The sequence below is a fragment of the Eleginops maclovinus genome, chromosome 15 (assembly GCF_036324505.1).
Source record: "Eleginops maclovinus isolate JMC-PN-2008 ecotype Puerto Natales chromosome 15, JC_Emac_rtc_rv5, whole genome shotgun sequence".
Lineage (NCBI taxonomy): Eukaryota > Metazoa > Chordata > Actinopteri > Perciformes > Eleginopidae > Eleginops > Eleginops maclovinus.
The window spans coordinates 18,223,557-18,242,501 of record NC_086363.1 but is presented as its reverse complement, the minus strand read 5'-3'; the positions used below and the strand labels follow the sequence as shown (position 1 = coordinate 18,242,501).

General features: G+C 39.2%; 1 protein-coding gene across 1 annotated transcript in view; it reads right to left on the bottom strand.

Moving 5' to 3' along the window:
- tnfrsf21 (tumor necrosis factor receptor superfamily, member 21) overlaps positions 1–18,945 on the bottom strand; it is a 46,075-nt gene that overhangs the window by 25,385 nt on the left and 1,745 nt on the right. Inside the window, exons 2-3 of the mRNA XM_063902693.1 lie at positions 7,227–7,926; positions 2,515–3,087 (exon numbers count right to left, since the gene is read on the bottom strand). Of these exons, the coding sequence (XP_063758763.1) occupies positions 2,515–3,087; positions 7,227–7,926 (1,273 nt within the window). The remainder of the gene's footprint in view (positions 1–2,514; positions 3,088–7,226; positions 7,927–18,945) is intronic.

Sequence of the window (18,945 nt, the reverse complement as noted above, 5' to 3'; positions counted from 1 at the left end):
GCATGTTGCGTTACATTCACTATCCTCTAGCTTTCGAAAACAAGCAGTGGTGGCCTCATTGCAGTAACTCTGAGGACCCCCTAGAGGTCACGGACCTTATATTAAAGACCCAGGATCTATATTATCTCTTCTTACAAGGGCTGCTAGGTAACGGTAGGGAAACCCCACGGTGGTTAGCCAACAACGATCAAATACAACATTTACAGTTACACAATCAACCTCCAACACACACACACACACACACACCACACACACACACACACACACATACACACACACACACACCACTGCTGCACCACTCTCCTCATTTCCTTCTTCCTATATAACTCTTTGTCGCCCTGTAGAGACCAGATTGACCCACTAATGTGCCTTGCCAACCAAACAACAACCCTGATGCAGCTGAAACCAGATTACTCCAGTTCTCTCTGTGGTAAGGCACTGAGGGAGCAGAGAGACGGTGGCGGGTGGCTCGGCTTTATCACAGCGCACACACACACACACACACACACACACACACACACACACACACAGTTTCAAAGAGGAGAATCGAGTGTCTCAGGCAGGAGGTGTCCCCCGGGTTCGAGTGTTTTTTTTCTCTTTCAGTGTGGAATTGAGAGCTCAGCTGCAGGGCAAAATGTGCTTTACCTGTTGATAGCCACAGCCAACAGAGGACAGCTAATAAGACTGTGGTCACAGTAGTGATGGAGAGAGGAGTGAAATCCCAGATTCAAACAACGCAAAGGAAATGAAATGATGAGAGAACTAGAAACAAGGTGCCTACACCTTTTCCAAAGTAAAATTCCAAATATTTTCAAGCATTGCAAAGTGGATTTTCAAGCTTTCCCAGCAAATTACATAGTTGTATAGAGTATACAAGATATTCATTATAGAATTTGTAATATTAGATATAAATGGACTATAAAGGACCCAAATTACGTTTTATGAAACCATTCTACATACTGTATGGTTGGGAAATAAAGAAACACAAACAAATGTATCATGTTTTAAAATGAGTCCGCAATTTATCAAAATACTTTTGACAAACACTTGTTTTGTTTGTTTATACATTATCTGCACTACTTGTAGTCTGGTCTAGCAACATAACCAGCACTTCTTTATTCAAATTGATCTTACTCTGTTTCATTTTGCACTATTTTTTATGATTTTGTCTTATGTCCTATATATAATATGTTGCTTTGTTGGAGGAGCTCAGGACCTAGGGTTTTATTGAAAATTAAAGGAGAATGTATTCACAGGAGATAGAAAAGTTAAAGAAATAACAAAAAAATATGAGGAAATCAGCCAAAGAAAGATAGAGAGAAGTGACGAAACAAAACGCTTACACCTGAGAACAAAAAGGTAAAACAAGATGGATGGGACGGGAAAGAGACACCAATTGGAGAATGCAACCTGAGTGTGTGTTGGGGGTGGAAAGTGACAGCAGGAGGGTACAACAGGGTCACGGCCTTGCTTGTATAACCAATGCACTCCACACCATGTGCTGCAGGGCAGAATTGATTAGATCCGATCACGTCAACACATGGTTCTACACGGTTCAGGAGCAGAATTTGTTTATGCCATTACACCGGACTGGGACATCCAGTATGCAACTCCATGACACCCAGTGCTAGCAGCATACCATGTTGTAGAACCAAATGGCGCTAGATTACGAATAAACACCATAGCAGAGCTGTGATAAGACATTTCCTTGGAGGGTGTGTTGCAGTGTAGGACAATACAAATAAATTGGCGTTGTCACAAACATGGACACTTTACTGGAGTTTTGTTAAGTTAGATAATAGACATTTAATAAATGTAAGAACCTAATATGTGTATAGAAGGCATGGTACTGTGTATCGGGTATGTCATTTTTTTGTTCTTCTTTTCATCATGTTGGTTTACATAATTAATTGTTGGTCTTTCTCCACTAGGTCCCTGCTGTTGTAACACTGTGCATTGCCTCAACATGGGACGGGAAAATGATTTCTGATTCTGATTCTAAGGATGACACAATATCATAACGAAAAAGTTGTTAAAGAATCTGTAAACATAAAAATTTACAAAATTGGGATCAATAAAGTAAATCTATTCTATTCTATTCTAAAATTACGTATTTGTCAAAAGAAAAGTCAGAGAATCCCTATGATAATTGGTGCTGTCAATGTTGCTTCAAAGATCCATTGGAGCGCCTTATTTGATACTACCACTGGCAGCACCAGAGTCAAAAATGTTGATTAAGATATCCATCAAATACTCTCAATCTTATTTAAAGTATGTGTGAATGAGAAAGTGTAGTATCTTCTATTGTGGATCATGACTGAATCTAAAGGTAAAGACAGAAGTAAAGAGACTTCGAAAATCTTTCTAAAGAAGCATTGTTCTGGATGCTAGTGGGGGTCCAAGACACTTCATAGTATTTTCCTTTAACATGTCCCCTTTTAATACGCTAAAGCAGCCTCCAACAATTTTCCATCAGAACCAATCTTGTTGGAGTCAAAGACACAACAGGCTTACCCTGTCCGTTGGAGTAGTAGATCCACTTCTCTTTGACCTGCGATTGAGGCGCAGATGGTTTCTTCTGGATTGCCTTCTCGATGATGCTGCTGGGGTCCTGCACGGGCCCCTTCTTCAGCACACGAGAACTCCGCTTCACGCTGCAGATCACGATCACCACCAGCACCAGCAGAAGCAGCAGCACTATCATCCAGGGGAGGTGCTCGTTGATGTCAAAGTGATCGTGGGTACTTGGTCTTGGGGAACCCCTGCGCGTTGGCCTGTAGTAGCTTTGGACCCCACTCCCACCACCTGCGTTCCCCTGTCCTGCTACCTTGCTGATACCAGGCCAAACCCTGACTACATCCGCACCCTCCGGAACCTCATCCCCCTTCTTGTTTGGGTACGTCACAGGGTCAGAACTTGGTTTCCCCCGTTGGTGCTTGACTTCCATGAGTTGCCCGGGAGTCCGGGGGCGTTCATGATTTGTTGGGGTGGAAGTGCTTAACTGGTTGAGGAGTCGTCCCTCTGCATGGTGGTCTTCCCCACCCTGGACTCCCCTTAGTTGAATGGCTGCTGATTGGCTGTAGATGTCTGGAAGAAAAGACAGAGGGATGGATGAAGATAGAACAAATAAGATAAGAAAGATAAGGGACAGCAAAAAGAGCGAAGACACAAGATAGGACAGAAGTAAGAGATGGGAGACAACACGGTGAAAGAAAGAGGATATTGAATTCACTAACTTGCTTTACCCAGACAATGAAAACAGAAGGCATCACAGGAGGGAATCCTAACACTTAATCCATGCAAGCAATCTAGCAAACAAACAGAAGGAGGGATAATCTTCCCCCTCTGCTCCCAGTCATATGCTTCCCTTGATGGCTTCCTCCATCCTTGGGTCTGTGCACTATTGTGCAACTGATTTGAGTTTTGAGGCCTTTTATCAATATTTCTCAGAAAACATTCTGTCAGACATTTTTTAATCAGACATTTTTGGATCCAACCTTATAGCAAATTTCGAAAGAACGTTTCTTGTTGGTTAAGGATATTTCACTCTCATATTTACAATGAGTTTTAGGGTTAGGTTTTGGGATAGTGGTAGGTCCCACAAGGCTACATTTTGGAATTCCACCTGAATAATTTATTACAAAAGTACAGGGAATGAGAATACAGTATGTTCTTTATGAGATAAATTCAAAGAGGATATAAGGGAATCTTACATTTGAAAGAAGTGCGGCTTTAAGCTGTTTTAAAGACCGAATACATACATTGCTTGATCGTAGCTAATGAGAACATGAATACACCTGAAGTGGGGTAGGACTTTGAAGAGGTGGTATCATTTTTTATACAATAAACTAAACACAAAAAGTAAGGTAATTTGTGTTTGGTAGATTATTTCTTTGATGTAAAATCGCTTCCTGGCAATAAATGTTATAACGTTGGAAAGCCAGTTTTCTTACCTTTCAAATGGTGCCACACTGTTAATAAATAAATTCTTGCCAATATGTCTTGTTTCATCAGACTTCCATCATCCAATCCACAAAACAATACCAAAAGAATCAACAGCAAAAAAAGCTGTCTGGCTTTGGCAGAGGAGATTTGTCACTTTTTTCATACTCAGCTCTGCTGCTCCTCCCACAAATGCACGTTCCTCACATACAGTATGTGGCAGCATTTGAAAGGTAAGAAAACAGGTTTTCCAATGGTATAAGATCTATTGCCAAGAAGCCTTATTACAACAAAGAAATAAGCTCCCATACAAAAATGTCCTTACTTTTTGCGTTAAGTTTACAAAGAGTTAGTGAGTCCTAAATATTTGGGAGCACATAGGTTTTGCACTACCTTGCAGGCCGGCAGCCCTTCCAAAGGGCATACTCATTCAAGATCTGATATTTTCAATTTCAGAAGACTTATGCAACATGCTCAATGGAGAGTTACTTTGTCATCAATAGGTTTCCATCCAAATATAGCAACAGAGTTTCCCAAAACTTGCAAAAGGAATTAATTACAGTTTCGATCAACACCTGTCATGTGAATATTAGAAGTTGATTCTTTGGCTGGAAGTGCTTGTTGGGTCCAAATTGATGCAATTGGATGCATTGCAAAAAACAAAATGGCACAAAGAGATATGTTTTGTTTGTTTCATGTATTTGTTTGTCAGAATTATGAGGCAACATCTTGGCTATGCCCTATGCCATGTACAATCCGCCTGTATTCCATCCACCACGCAGAGGCCCAGCTGTGCTCCACCCCTTAATCTCTCAGCAGACACACTCTAAAGTGCTCACCCCACAGTTTGTCCCTTGGAAAAGCTTAAGTGTTGGCAAATCTTATGAGATTTAGCATTCCGTTGCAGGAAATATTGAAAACTAACAAGAAAAGAAAGAGGATTGGGATGGGCTTACAACTCACATCCGAAGAAATCTCCGTAATTTGTTGAAATGTAAAAAGAACAACTGTTCTGTTTGAGAGACAACACAAGACAGTGTTTGGAACATAGTAACTGTAAGTAGTTTTAAAATAGTTTATGACACCAAGTAATGAAATGTTCCCTACAAATGCTTCATCTTAATGTCTTAGGGCCGATTTGAGAGTGCATCATCTGGTACTCCAAAGTCTTTATCGTTTAATATGCTGACTATTCGCTGACATTTCCTTCTTTAACTGCATATTTTTAAATCTGCATTATATAATTAATCCTGCTTTCACATCTTATGCTCTTTGATCATCGCTCACCATGAGGTTGGGCGCAAACAGGTTGTTAAGTTTGGTTTCTATGGTTACCTCCCTTGCTAACTTGGGCCCTTCACACATCTGAGAAAACAGTTAGCGATAAATGAGAAGCATAGTATGTAGAAGTATCTCCTTTTGTTGGACCCTTGTTCATTTATATTGACTGAACATTTTCTGCTGGACATCTGCGGTTGCTGGTATATTTCTGATATTTCAACCCTTATTTACATTGAATGAATTATATTATACTGGTATGTAAAGGGTTAAAGACATTGTTGCTAACAGACAGGTGAGACTGAGAGGCCATTGATTGGGTGGTGACAGTGTTAAAGGTGTGGGGGGCTATGTGGGGGTATACTGGCTATAAATGGTTGATTTTGAAAAATGACCGACTTACCGAGAAAAGAACGATAATGACGTAAAAACTGTAAATACAAAGGGGGAGGAAGAGGAAAAAAGGATGGCAGTTGAGGAAGACTGAAATACCAATAACTTCTCCTGACTACAACACAAACATTCCTGAGATGCCACCCATTAGTTTCCATGCCTATGAATGTCCTTTTAAGGAATTCCGACTATCATTGATGAATAAGGCTGCATCTTAAGCAATAATGTATCATGATCAGTGTTGGGAACGTTACTTAAAATGTGTCTAAATGTGCATACTCATGTACTTACATGCTATTTTGAATGCATAAGTGTGTTCCAATACCAAGTATGGCAGCGTGCAGTGTATTCCGTTTACTCTTTAATAGATGTATCACCCAATGGTGCTGAAAATTAGCCAATTGATTGGGTTTTTGGAGCCCTCTGTAAAGATTTTCTACAGCGAACGATATTGTTGCTAGCTTGCTAACTAGCTAACTTCAGGTGAGGGCATGGCAAATGTTTTAGACAACACTAAGCGGTCGATAGTCACACACTGCTCGAGTGCTCAAATTGAGACACAGCATGGAATGAGACTCAATCCAATTGAGTCTCATTCCAAAGTAACAGTTTACTGTAGTTAAAGGTGCCATAGAAAGCATCTAACTGGTATTTTAAATTGTTCTCTGATGTCTACAAAGAAGGTATAACTTCGGTTGATCCAAAAACTGTCCAGAGACAGTTTTACAGGCCCATTAACAACCCTATGATTTGGTCCTAGAATCAAACATGAAATTCATTTAAATAATAATGACGAGCTCTGCTCTGATTGGCTGGTTTACAAGGAGCAATCCATAGCTGCCTCAGAGCCCACAAAAGTAAGTGAAGATCGCAAAACTGTGAGAGATGAACCATGGAGGCTATTGGTAACCAACCTTACATGTTTGAGCCTTTATCTGAGGAGGAAACCGATGGATTTGAAGAACAGCCATTTGGGCGGAGATTGGAGAGCAACGTTACAGAGTGGTAAGTGTTAGCGTTAGTGTTTCCAGTATTCAACTATGCCAAGGTAAATACAGTTTTCCATGCTATGGCACTTTTAACTAAAGGACGTTTTGATTAAGGCCATCACAGTTAAATGCCTGTTCTATTTACTCCTTTAAAAAACTGCCTTTTTTATTTAGCAGAATACAAGGTGAATTCATGTTTTATCAAACTGTTTTTTATAGGAAAGAAAGTTTAAATCTACGTCATAAAGAGAGGAACAGGGAGGCAATTAGCCAAGCTTAATTGACGACCAAACGCAGAGGAAAAGTAAAGAGTGATTCAACTGCAACCTCTTGATATCTGTAAATTAGCACATTGTAAAGTCTTAATTTAATCCCTATAAAAAAAAAGAACTCGCTGATTGGATTCACTGTCCTTCTTCAACAAATAGTTGAAGCCCAAACTGTTATTACATTAACTTCTTGACCAAAAAGAGCCATGCTGTGGGGAAATGACTGTATATCCGTTCTTAGGGTTTTACCAGTTTAAATCTTTTAATTTCAGGCCACTATCTGATATTGAGCTAATTACAAATCTGAAACAGATATTCACAGTAACATACTCAGAATTTGAACAGTGTCTCTAACCTTCATGCGCAGGTCCACTCAGCGATGGTGGAGGCGTTGATGAAGAAGGTTCCTGTACAAGCACAGCCTGTGCAGGCCCCAGTAAGGGGGTTGTGGTGAAAGGCTTGGATGAAGAGGTAGAAGGGGGTCCACATACATTATCTGTCTCTTTAGTCCCCATTGTGAGCAGCACCAGCCCCTGAGTTTGGCAGTCCGTGTGGGTCCGGCACTTCGGCAAACTCGATTCCACGTCTGAGAAAGTTCCCTTGGTGCACGGCTTACAAACCACGTCATCTGTTTCACTGCCCCTCCTTTTAACCCTGGTCCCTGGCAGGCACAGAGAGTGTGGCCTGCACTCTGTGCCACCATCACCAGACAGGAAACTGTTGGTTGGACATGTGCAGACTCGGTCCTGGGTGGGCTTGCAGGTCACTTTCTCAATGAACCCCGCAGGACACGTGCCCCTGCAGGGATGGCATTTCTGCTGACCATTCTCGCCCCGCGTGAAGGTGCCTTCAGGACAGCGGCTGCACTCCCTCACGGCTGTTGGGGAGCAGTGAACCGACACGTGGGTTCCTGCCGGGCACTTGTCACAGACCAGCTGGGCTCCCGAGTCCGGGTCGGTGTGCTGATAGTGTCGGGGGGAAAGGAGGGCTGGGTCAGCTGGGCTGGTAGTGGTCAAAACCCGGGCCGAGATGTCAACCACCACGGAACAAAAGAGCTGAGAGGAGAAGAAAGAGTGGAAGTTTAGGAGAAATTTAAAAAATGGCAGAAGTATTTTATGCAACTAGATTATTATTATTTCCCACACTACTTAGACCAAACATTCCAAAATAACATATTAATTTGGCAAGCTGGCAACAGCAAAAACAAGTTCTGAGACAACATTGATATATCGTGTCCCTAACCAGCACTCATATAGAAACATAAACAAGTACAAGTCACAAAGTATGAGCATTTTTGGAAGTGATAATATGCCAGAAGGCTAAAACACATGTGTATTCACAGGTATATACATAATGGGAACATTTGAATCCAAAGGAAATATCTGGAAGAAGTGGTTATCTGTCAAATGTCAGATTTTGAAAAAAAAGCGGGCAGAACTTGGGGCACTAAACAGCGTTCTTGCAATAAACCGACATTGGCGATAAACGTGATATTTCAAAATTATACACTGATGTTAATAATTCATATATCATAATTTTGTGTAATAAATCCGGTGCCTCTTGTCACCTTCTGCAAACCACGAACACACAAAGTTGGCAGTTGTCATTATTGTATTAGTATGTTATTATTAGTGGGAGACTAATACCATTAAGATTCTCATCCAGAGACCATGAATACCCACATATTTACAGTATATGTGTCAGCCATGTGATCAGAAGTTTTCTATTTTGTTCCGGGTTAAAGGGACTTAACAGATAAATGGACTGACAGATGGACAGCTCACTGACTTAGAAAAAGATAAAAGAACCCAAAGCGCTAGCTCCAATATAATTGAGAGTCCTTTTTCCCTCAAAATGCACTTTTGATGTTGGTTTGAACACATCTAGTAAGACCCAAAAAACTAAAGCATGTTTTCACCCAATCCAAAGTGTTTCCTGACAAACAGTGAGCAAGCCTTATGCAAAGATTTCTCATTACATTATTTGTTAAGAAACTTCACAGGCAGGCAGACATGAATGTGTTTTGGGTAACATGGACTCTGGAAAGTCCAATTTCCGGTGCTGCCATTTAGGTTCCAAATGGATGATGTTTCTTTGATGAGATTTATAGGGAAACATCTCTTTGGAAAACCCATTTAATGTACTAGGTCCCCTGACTCATTCTGTCCCTCTTAACTTAAGTGCCCGGCAGTGCAAGTTTACCTTACAACCCCAACGGTCTTCCTGGCTTTTTTTATAGACATGCAACATGACTCTTTACTTGTTTTCCTTTTGTTCAGACTCCACTCTCACTTCTGCTGGGAAGCTGACAGCTCACTGGGTTTAGGGGAATAACCCACACATGACCAAAGGATTGACTGAGTCATGTAAGAGTAACACTATCTGGCATTTGAATAATGCTCCAGGGCTGACAGTGTCTTACTGTCTCTTGTTTCCTTTGTAGAAAAAGACCACAGTCTTAGTCAAAAGTTATTTACAAATGGATTATTTTCATCTCAAGGTGGTTTAAACTTTGTACTTGTGCTTTAATTGTATTTTCCTCATTTAATTGTATCTCAATCTGTGAGTAAGTGGCCAATGTCTAGATCTGACAGTAACTACACAACAAACAGAGGTGGGAAAAGTACTTGAGTAAAAGTAGAAGTTACAAGTCCTGCATTCAAAATGTTCCTCCAGTAAAAGTAGAAAGTATTCTCATCACTCTGTACTTAAAGTAGCGACAGTAAAAGTAGTCATTGTTTGATTGGTCCATTTCAGAATAATATCTCTGATATGTTTTATAATGATTGATCATTAAAGTGTTCTCAGAGCTGGTAAAGGTGCAGCTAGTTTGAATGGCTTTGTATACTGCAGGGTAGCTGCTGAATTTACTGCACGTGAACTAAAGTCTGATTTAAGGGAGATTATATTTACCATCATTAATCCAGATCTGTAAGTAACTAAAGGTATTAAATACATGTAGTGCAGTAAAAGTATACCATTTACCTCTGAATTGTAGTGGAGTAGAAGAACAGAGTAGCATAGTGGAAATACTCCAGTAAGGTACAAGTCACTGAAAATTGTACCTTAGTACAGATCTTGAGTAAATGTATCTGTTCAGTAAACTTGTGCTGATCTGGGCATAAATAACTTGATATTGTTGTCATCTCATTTATGGTGCAGCTCAGGTGATGTTAAAAAGTAATAGTGTAATTAATTACTTTCAGCAGTGAGTGACAAGGTAAAGTTAGGCATTACTTCTTTTTTTTTTTAACTAACTAGTATTGTGTACTTTTTTTGAGTGACAACTCCAACACTGTGTATCATATTGTAACCCTCTTTCTACTCAATTGAGAGAGAAAACTTGGCTGGACCTTGGAACCATCCTCTCAGTCACCAATGCACTTCAAAGTGTGCCACGTTATGTGCCCTGTCTTGCAGCCCAGTCCCGGCAAGAATTACGACTCTGAACTGACACAGAAGTCGAAGAGGAGGATACACAGCGACGGCGTGTGTGTATGAGTGTGTTCTCTCCTGCTGAGAGTGCGTTTTCAGACAAATGTGTGTCACGATTAGCAATCCTTGTGTTTGCACGCAGAACAAACAGTCCTGGTGGGATAGAAGAGATGCAGTGAGGGGAGAATTCTGCTGATGACGCATATGATTGTTGGTCATCCGTTAGGACTGAACAAACACGTTTTGTTTAGGGTCATAACCAAGGGCGTCACTTTGGGTTGAAAAGTGGTGGGGTCATAGGGGGTCAGAAGATTTATAATTTTACACAATGGATTTTTGGGGGCAGCTTGAGGTTAGAGTGGATTATTTCTAAGATATGGATAAACAAGAATCAGTGTCAATATTGTTTTTTAAAGTTTTAATGTATTTTTGGTCCGTTTTTAATACAGGAGCTAATGAAAATGCAAATTAATTTAAAGTTTATTTAACTTTAATTTTATGTTTTCTTATTGTGATATTACTGTGTCTTATTTGAAGTTGAATTTGTTGGTGCAAGCTATTTTTCAAAGCCTTTAAAAATATATACAGGCTTTGAAATAGTAGAAAAACTGGTGGGACATGTCCCCAGCATCCACAGTGTAGACAACACATACATAATATACTCATGTCAATAAATTCCACATAACTGTATTAGGTTAGTTGAAAGCAATAATATAAAGTTGAACCTAATATTATTGCTTTCAACTAACCTAATATTGTTACGTGAAATCTTAAACATGATGCATTTAATTAAAGTCAGCGTTTCACTTTTTTTCAGTGTAGTATCAGTGCCTTAACTTTCCTTTAAACTGAAGGGGTTAGGGGCCAACTTAATCCATAAAATAAATACATTTAGTTTAAAGTATTTGGACATTCTTATTTGAAAGCAATCTATCATGGTTATAATTGCTATGAATTAGGCAAGGCAAGTTTATTTATATAGCACCTTTTCAACACAAGGTAAATCAAAGTGCTTTACAAAAATGAAAGACATTAAGAGCATTAAGAAATAAATGCAGTAGACATCAAGAAGGGATGAGGGCTACAAAAAGACATTTCCCATCAACTTCTCTTAATCAAACTGTCAAAGGAAGACAAACTCGTTTTGTGATTAGTGCTAATAAGAATAAAGCAGCCCATTCTTTCACCGCTCCCTGCCCTTTTAACCGCACCACCCATTCAGCTCTTTGTGTCTGTTCCCAGAACCTCATCCATAAACATCAGAGCATGTTCTCGACATGCTGCTCATAACTCTGTTGCGTCAGTATAACATCAATGCATTCATTCACATCAATGTAAGACTGCTTGTTTGTAAAGATTTATTTGAGAATGAACATTACCATAATTGAGGTATATCACTAAGTATTTCATGTGAGGCTTTGGAAGAGAAGGCATGCCTGTAAAAAACAACAACTTTGAGTTGGCTTAGGACGCTCATAGTTTTCATGCCTGAAACTATGTTGAAGATGTTGTTTTTGTCTGGGGAAGCAGGCTCATTAAGAAATGCCAGGCATCTCCTGAGAGTCAAGAACAGGAGCTTAAGATCATTTTGTAAGTTGAACTCTCATATGGATAATTGCATTATTGATTATTTTCTGCTGCAGAAACAGCTAGCATTAATGGAGTTCTTCAATATGTTTTTTAATTTACATCTGTGCTTCTCTTGTGATACGCCACATTTCAGGTTTTTTTTAAATGTTGGAAAACTTTACGCTCAAAAAGAAGAGTTCAAACATCAGGGTGAATTTAGTCTGTGGTGGCCTTTTAATCCGTTTCTACATTTAAAAGCCACCTTCCTTTATGGGGGTTATAGGTTATGATATGCCTCTCTTAGCTTCCAAACAAATTTCCGAAGATCGTTGTAGCGTTGAATCACATCAAATGTATTCATTGATCCAAGCGGCATACAAATATCAACATAAACTTTCTTGGTTCAAAATGTAACTAAAATATTTCTCTGTCTCAAAAATAACACGGACAAAAGACTATACCGCTTCCTGTCTAATAACTCACAGCTGTGTCCCATTGTCCTGCAATATAGGCATATAGACATGCCCGTCATATCCCCCTGACAGCGCACATGTTACGGCAAAATAAAGACTTGAATTAACTTGTAAATCTAAATTAACATATTTTAAACCCAAGTGCAACTTACAAAAATAAATAGTTAAGAGTTTAATCTGAAGCCTTATATTGATAAGCCAAATATTCAAACCATAATGATCAAAGTAAAATGCCTCTAACAAAGTTAAAGTAAAAGTTTGCTTAATACAAGTGTTTGCTTTTTTGCCAAGAGTCTGTGTGCTAAAAATTAAGCGGGAGATTAGCTTAGCATTCAGACTCATAGCAGAGCTAACCTTGCTATGTTTGTTGGTTAAAAAGATATGACCATCAGCATCTCTAAAACTGACTTAATTTCTTCAAAAAAAAGCCCAATATTTAGTGTTTCTCTAGGAATGTTGTGTTGTTTTTATTCTGCTTCGAAATTAGGTTGGTTTTAAGTCGGTCGTAAGCTCCCAAATTCCTTTTTACCCAATATTCTACCTTATTTTGTCTCTTAATAAAAACATTCAGATATATTTTGTATTGGATGTCAAAATGCCAAATTTCAAATCTCATAAAACTAATTAATCAAATCAGCACAGTGTCGACTGCTTGACTTTCATTTTTAAATAAACAAGTGACGTACAGAAACCAAATATGAAACGCTAAACATAATGTAGATGTTAAGTATTAACCACATACATTTTATTTACAGATAAGACATGTTTTCTTTACAGTACCTTGTCACCCCTATTTACTTTGCACACTGTGTATATGCCATGGTGATTTATGTCACTCTGCAATAATGTAAAGTAAATATAGAGAGCTTTGTATCTACATGCATCTGCTCTCAACTATACCATAAAATCAATTGATTGGAAGTCAATGGAAGACTGGTCATACGCTGGATAAAGCTCTTGACTGACCCAGATGATGAGGTTCTGTGTACACTTACAGTGAATCAGCAAATGAGGATAATTACTGCAATGACTGCTATTCAACATGACAGGGTAAGTGCAGTAAGCTAATGACAAATTAGTATTTGATCAGTGTGTGTGTCTTTGTGTAATCTTTATAACCACCACTCCCTAATAAACACACACAAGCAACCAGTCTTTTGTTACCCTCCTTACTGGCACTATAAGAAAAGAAAATGTCAACAAAGAGACAAGAAGCAGAAGAGGAGACAAAGTGCAGTGCGGGCACTTTGTCAGTGTATCCCTGCTAACACACACTTCACACATGCACACACACACACACCGATAGTGGACTCTCTACACAGCCACCTCTGCAGTTCAGCAACACATGAATCAATTTCAGTCTGAGTGCTGCCAGCCTTCCTCTTATTATGCCAACTTTGTCTCTACAGCTTGCCGCACTGCCTATAAACTACATCACCTGGTGCATAGGCCGGACAGCCAATCAGACAGCCAGACACAGGGAGATGAGAGGAGATCTTGTTATCCCTTTTCACTCCCACATAGGTTTCTCCAGCTCCTTATGCACTGCAGTCTTTAAAAGGATTCAAGATTTAGAGGATTTATTGTCATACGCAAAACGGCTACAGTGTAGTTGTTGGCTAGGAAAATTATACAGAAATACAAAAGAAACAAGGAACCATGACCTGAAACTATCCATTGAGACCGAACATTTTTGTTTTTAATCTTTAATGAGGTAATAAATCAAGAGCGAATTTTACAAATAGAGATCAGCTGGTAAAAACATTCTGTGATTCTGGAGAGGCTTTGTAAAGTCTGAGAAAAATAACTTGGCTGATATCATAGTCATTTCATCAGCAGTGTCTTGGTGTGGAGTAAGTCAATGCGAACCCGCACTATACCTTCTTTCTTTCAAAAAGCCCAAAACAAAAAGGACGTGACTCCATTGGTTGCGAAAAGAAGTGAGATTGCCTTGAGGTCTATAAAAAAATGAACTTCATTTATTATTTTGTGTATAAATTAACAGTTTCAAGTTGTATTCATTACAGCATGATGTTCATGGTGTAAATGATGGTCCCATTTGAAGTAAAATACAACATAAACCCGGTGTGCTTTAGGGTGTGGCTAGCTTGTGATTGACAGGTCGCTACCAAGTCGTTGTCTGGTCTTTGCATTGTCTATGTTTTCATCAAGTGTTTTTCAGGAGAGTTCATTCTCAAATTGGTGTGGCCCTAAAAATGTCCTATTTAGCATAAGCTTCAACACCTGGTGTTACTTCTGATTCAAACAAACCAAGATAGCCAAAAACTAAACGCCAAACTTGTGGCTTCAAAGCGGTAGTCCACAATCAAATTGGTGGTTTCATTGTTACTACGCTCCCTCATATATGGTATATGATTTTGTAACTAACGGTAATTCATGATCTATTAATAAATATCTGGTGCAACTTAATTTAAAGGACTTTGATTCTGCTGTACGCTGAGGTTTGATACAGGAAACATTGTGGCTCCACTGCACCACTGCAGAGCAGGTTCCTGTTAAGCACACAAACTCATAATACAAACACACACACACACACACACACACACACACACACACACACACACACACACACACACACACACACACTCTGAATGAAACAAACACCTCAACCAGCCGACTGTGTGACTCCCTGCCTGCTGGCTGACTGATTGGGCAGAACACCCTGTAATTCTACCCCCAGCAGCAGTTACTGGCCAATCAGAGACACGCCCAGGACCCAATTTGCCTGGGAGGCATTGGAGCAAAAGCACAAGTGAGAGGGTAAATCTTTTTTTAGGAGGGAGGCAGTTAAACCTGAACCTCTTTTCACTTCCCTGTTCTTGTGAGTTAGCAGTCTGTACAATTTTGGCGTGTGATTGGTCATGGTTGCATGCACACTTAATCAGTTTGTTTAAACTGGTATAAGACTTAAGATGGTGCATTAATAAAGCAAAGGATAGGGCTGGTAATAAGTAATTTTATATATCAAAAACAATAAATGTCACAATATAGTGTGTTTTCTGGTATAAAAGTAATAACCATAATGTAGTTTGTATGGACTTTAGTTCAAAATGAACACAACGGTTTTGAATGAAATTATAGAAGAAATAAATGAATGTACGTCCAGCCTTAAGAGTGATTGTAAGGTACAGAGAATTATAAGACATATATATATATATATATTGTCAAATTGTCAAAGCCCTATTAGTGAATGGGGGTGTGTTAACATGGCTGATGTCTGTGTCACACATACAGTATGATATGCAACAAAAATATGTCCCTTCCCTTTGCGCATGTGTTGCCTAGAGCATTCTGAAAAATCAATGCATTATTGATGTAATACCTCAGTAGAATTACAGTAAACAGCCAATGTCTCATTACTGAGAAATTGATGTGAATTGTAGAAAAAAGATCTGTGACGTCACTGGTACTTTTCAGGGTATGATTCTGGTATTTACTTGGAACCAGTCCTACTCAATTTTTTTGAAGTACTTTAACGACAATATTCCAATTTCAGTCAATGTCGAGTCGAGTTGGATTAAAGCTAATATAAGATGGCCTCCACCACAACTGATAGTGAGAAACTGAAATTCGACCTGAAATGACTTAAAAGTGCCCTTCTTTAATTCTAGTCTTACTTATTAAATTAAGTAACAAAATTAAACTACAGCCTCTCAAAGTCCCACTTTTGGTGAATATGTTTGCTGACCTTGTAATAGGATAAGAAAGTAGTTATTTTTTTCCATTTATTGAAATACAGTGAGTATAACATGTTATGAGTCTTTGGAGGAGCTTTGTCAAGTCTAAAATAAATAGCCCTGATGATTTCATTAGGGTTAATCTCAGTAAAACATTTGTCATATAACATTTTAAACAGAAAGCTTTGGATGGGGATTGTGTAAGTTATGCTCCTCTGACAAAAGACACAGAAAAAATGTAGTACACAATGGAGCTTAATCTATACGAAAGACTTCAAATCCAGATGTCCAAGCCTCTATACTGTCACTTTCGGGTTTTTTTTTATCTATGTCTTGCAAGTTCCCCTTCTTTGTGGAAGTGAAATACAACATGTCTGGAGTATTCCTGGGATGAGTTTTTTTCTTTTTTTGCATTTAGCCAGGTGTTTTGGGTTGGGCTGTTGAAAAAAAAAACACCAAAAGTTCCTAAAAAACCTCCTCGTCTAGCACCAAGAGAGGCTTCTTCATCGTGTTATATTTAACCTTTCTAAAGAAGATGGTAAAAGTGTTTAATGGGAGAATGCACTAAACACATAACCTTTAAGAAACTGCTGAATCACTACTTTTTCTGTGACTCAGAAAGAATTCAGTCTATTCACTCTTTCTACCAGCTGCTGTTGTGAGCAATTTATACACCCGCCCTGTTTGTGTTGAAAAGGCAGTTAGCCTATTCTTGATATAAAAAATATTTTAAATGTATATCGACATATGTAGCATTTTCTGGGACTCGAGCTCAAAATATCTAAACCCCATGGCTACAACGCAATTGGAAAATTAACCCTTCGTCCTTGACCTTAGACAAACATCAGATAGGAGTGTCACGTTTCAACAACATCCCATGGATAAGAAGTTAATGCATGTGGACAGACTTGTACGGTCTGTAAAGAATGAGGAAGAGCTGTCTGTCTGTTGCAGCAGACACTGCTTTCAGATTGTGTTTTAAGCTGAGCAGCAACAAACTTGACCCCAAAGCAGGAAGTAAACCAATTCTATGGGGTTTCAACATGCTCAAAACGGTCATCCTTAAGACATATTTGCACGTTTCCAGGAATTTGTTTATTAACTGTACACACTGGGCCAATAGAGAAAACTAGCTACTGTGTATAATACATTTAAATAAAGGATTTTTTATGAACTCCACTATACTCTGCCTTTAACGCATACTAGTACTTAGAAGGGAGTGGGCAGCTATTATACAGAGACCAGCAGGCTGTGTGGGGTCTAGTGCCTTGCTCAAAAGCACCTCAGCAGTCCTCGAAGGCAAGCTGGCACCTCTAAAAGTACCAGTCCACTTTCCCTACTTTGTCAGTTCTGGGATCTGATCTGCTGTGAGTGTGTGTGTGTGTGTGTGTGTGTGTGTGTGTGTGTGTGTGTGTGTGTGTGTGTGTGTGTGTGTGTGTGTGTGTGTGTGTGTGTGTGTGTGTGTTTCTGTGACCACAATTGTTACATAATGATATACGTGTGTTCAAATACTGTATTTGGGTGTGGGTGGTATGTTTGTGCTTGTGCTTGTGTGTGGCAGAAGACATTAAGCTGTAATTACTATCCAATTTAAGCACGGCCCACCATGAACACACACACCCACACACAAGCTAGTGCACTCATTCATTCACTTACTCACTGCCCTCCCCCAACAAACGTGCACAATCAAACACATGTTCCCCCACACACAGCGGCACCTGTTGCTCTGTGTCCCACTGTCCTCCTGCGCTACAGTCCCGGCTCATTCCAGCTCAGAGAAAGAGGCTCTGTTAGGATTCAGTCGAGCTGAATTTATCACTGACAAAAGCCGGCGATGATTATTTTTGTGTTGATATTTCAGTTTGCTGAAGATGACTGAAGCAGGGAGCACTGCAACAACTGAGCTGAACACTTTTCTAGTTTTGAGGAGTGCTGTGATGTATTTTTGTAGCATGACGCAGAAGTTAGCATCGCAAGAGCGCCCTCGACAGAAGCAATGGAATTTTTCTATTGGATTTTTGGGATATTGAAGAAAAAGCTTTGGTTAACACACGTCTATGATACTTTTTTATGATAGGTTTTTGTTCAGCAGGAGCACTGTGTGATTTTTCTTAAGCACATTTGCAATTAACAGAACCTAAATGTTAACGTTAGGCTATACACAAACTACATCCCGGGTCTGCATGTTACCAACGCTAAGCTAACAACGGCTAATGTTCAACGTAATGAGGTTTATCTGTTAGCAACCACTGTTTTTGTGATATAAGCTTTGGACATTCATGTGTGGGCTATTGACTGGCGTATTTCGTGTCGTAGAATAAAACGTGGAAATGTCTTCAGTTTCTGTTAAACACATAATCAATTCAGGCATCTAACCAAAAACACGTTGTATTCACGACTAGAGAACCCAAAGTGGTATGTTAACTCATTATAGGTTTTAGGACTCATTCGTGCACCAATCTATAACCTGTAAACATTTGTCGCTTTTGGGGCCATTGTTTGGACAGTCTCTCTGTTGTGGCTTTGTAAAGTGGTTGGACTGAATGACACGATAGTAGCCTGTTTGAATGGTTAGCATGATTGGAAAAATGTATGCATCTAATTTAGAATAAATTAGTGTTCAGTGGTAATACAGGTGGTTAAACTTCAATTAACACGTGTGTGTCGTACAGACAAACCAATTAATGCCAAAAATGATATGAGGTTTTTCATGTTGCAGTATGTATTAAATCTAAAAATGCTTGAAGACCCAACTTTCAATTTTAATCCAGTTTCCATTCGAAGTGATACTGATAATGTAACTGCATCTTAATATTATGAAAGGCATCACAATCTGTTTTCTTAGTCGTACCACATATACACTAGTTAGCTTCAAAAAACAATCTTCATTGGCTGGGAT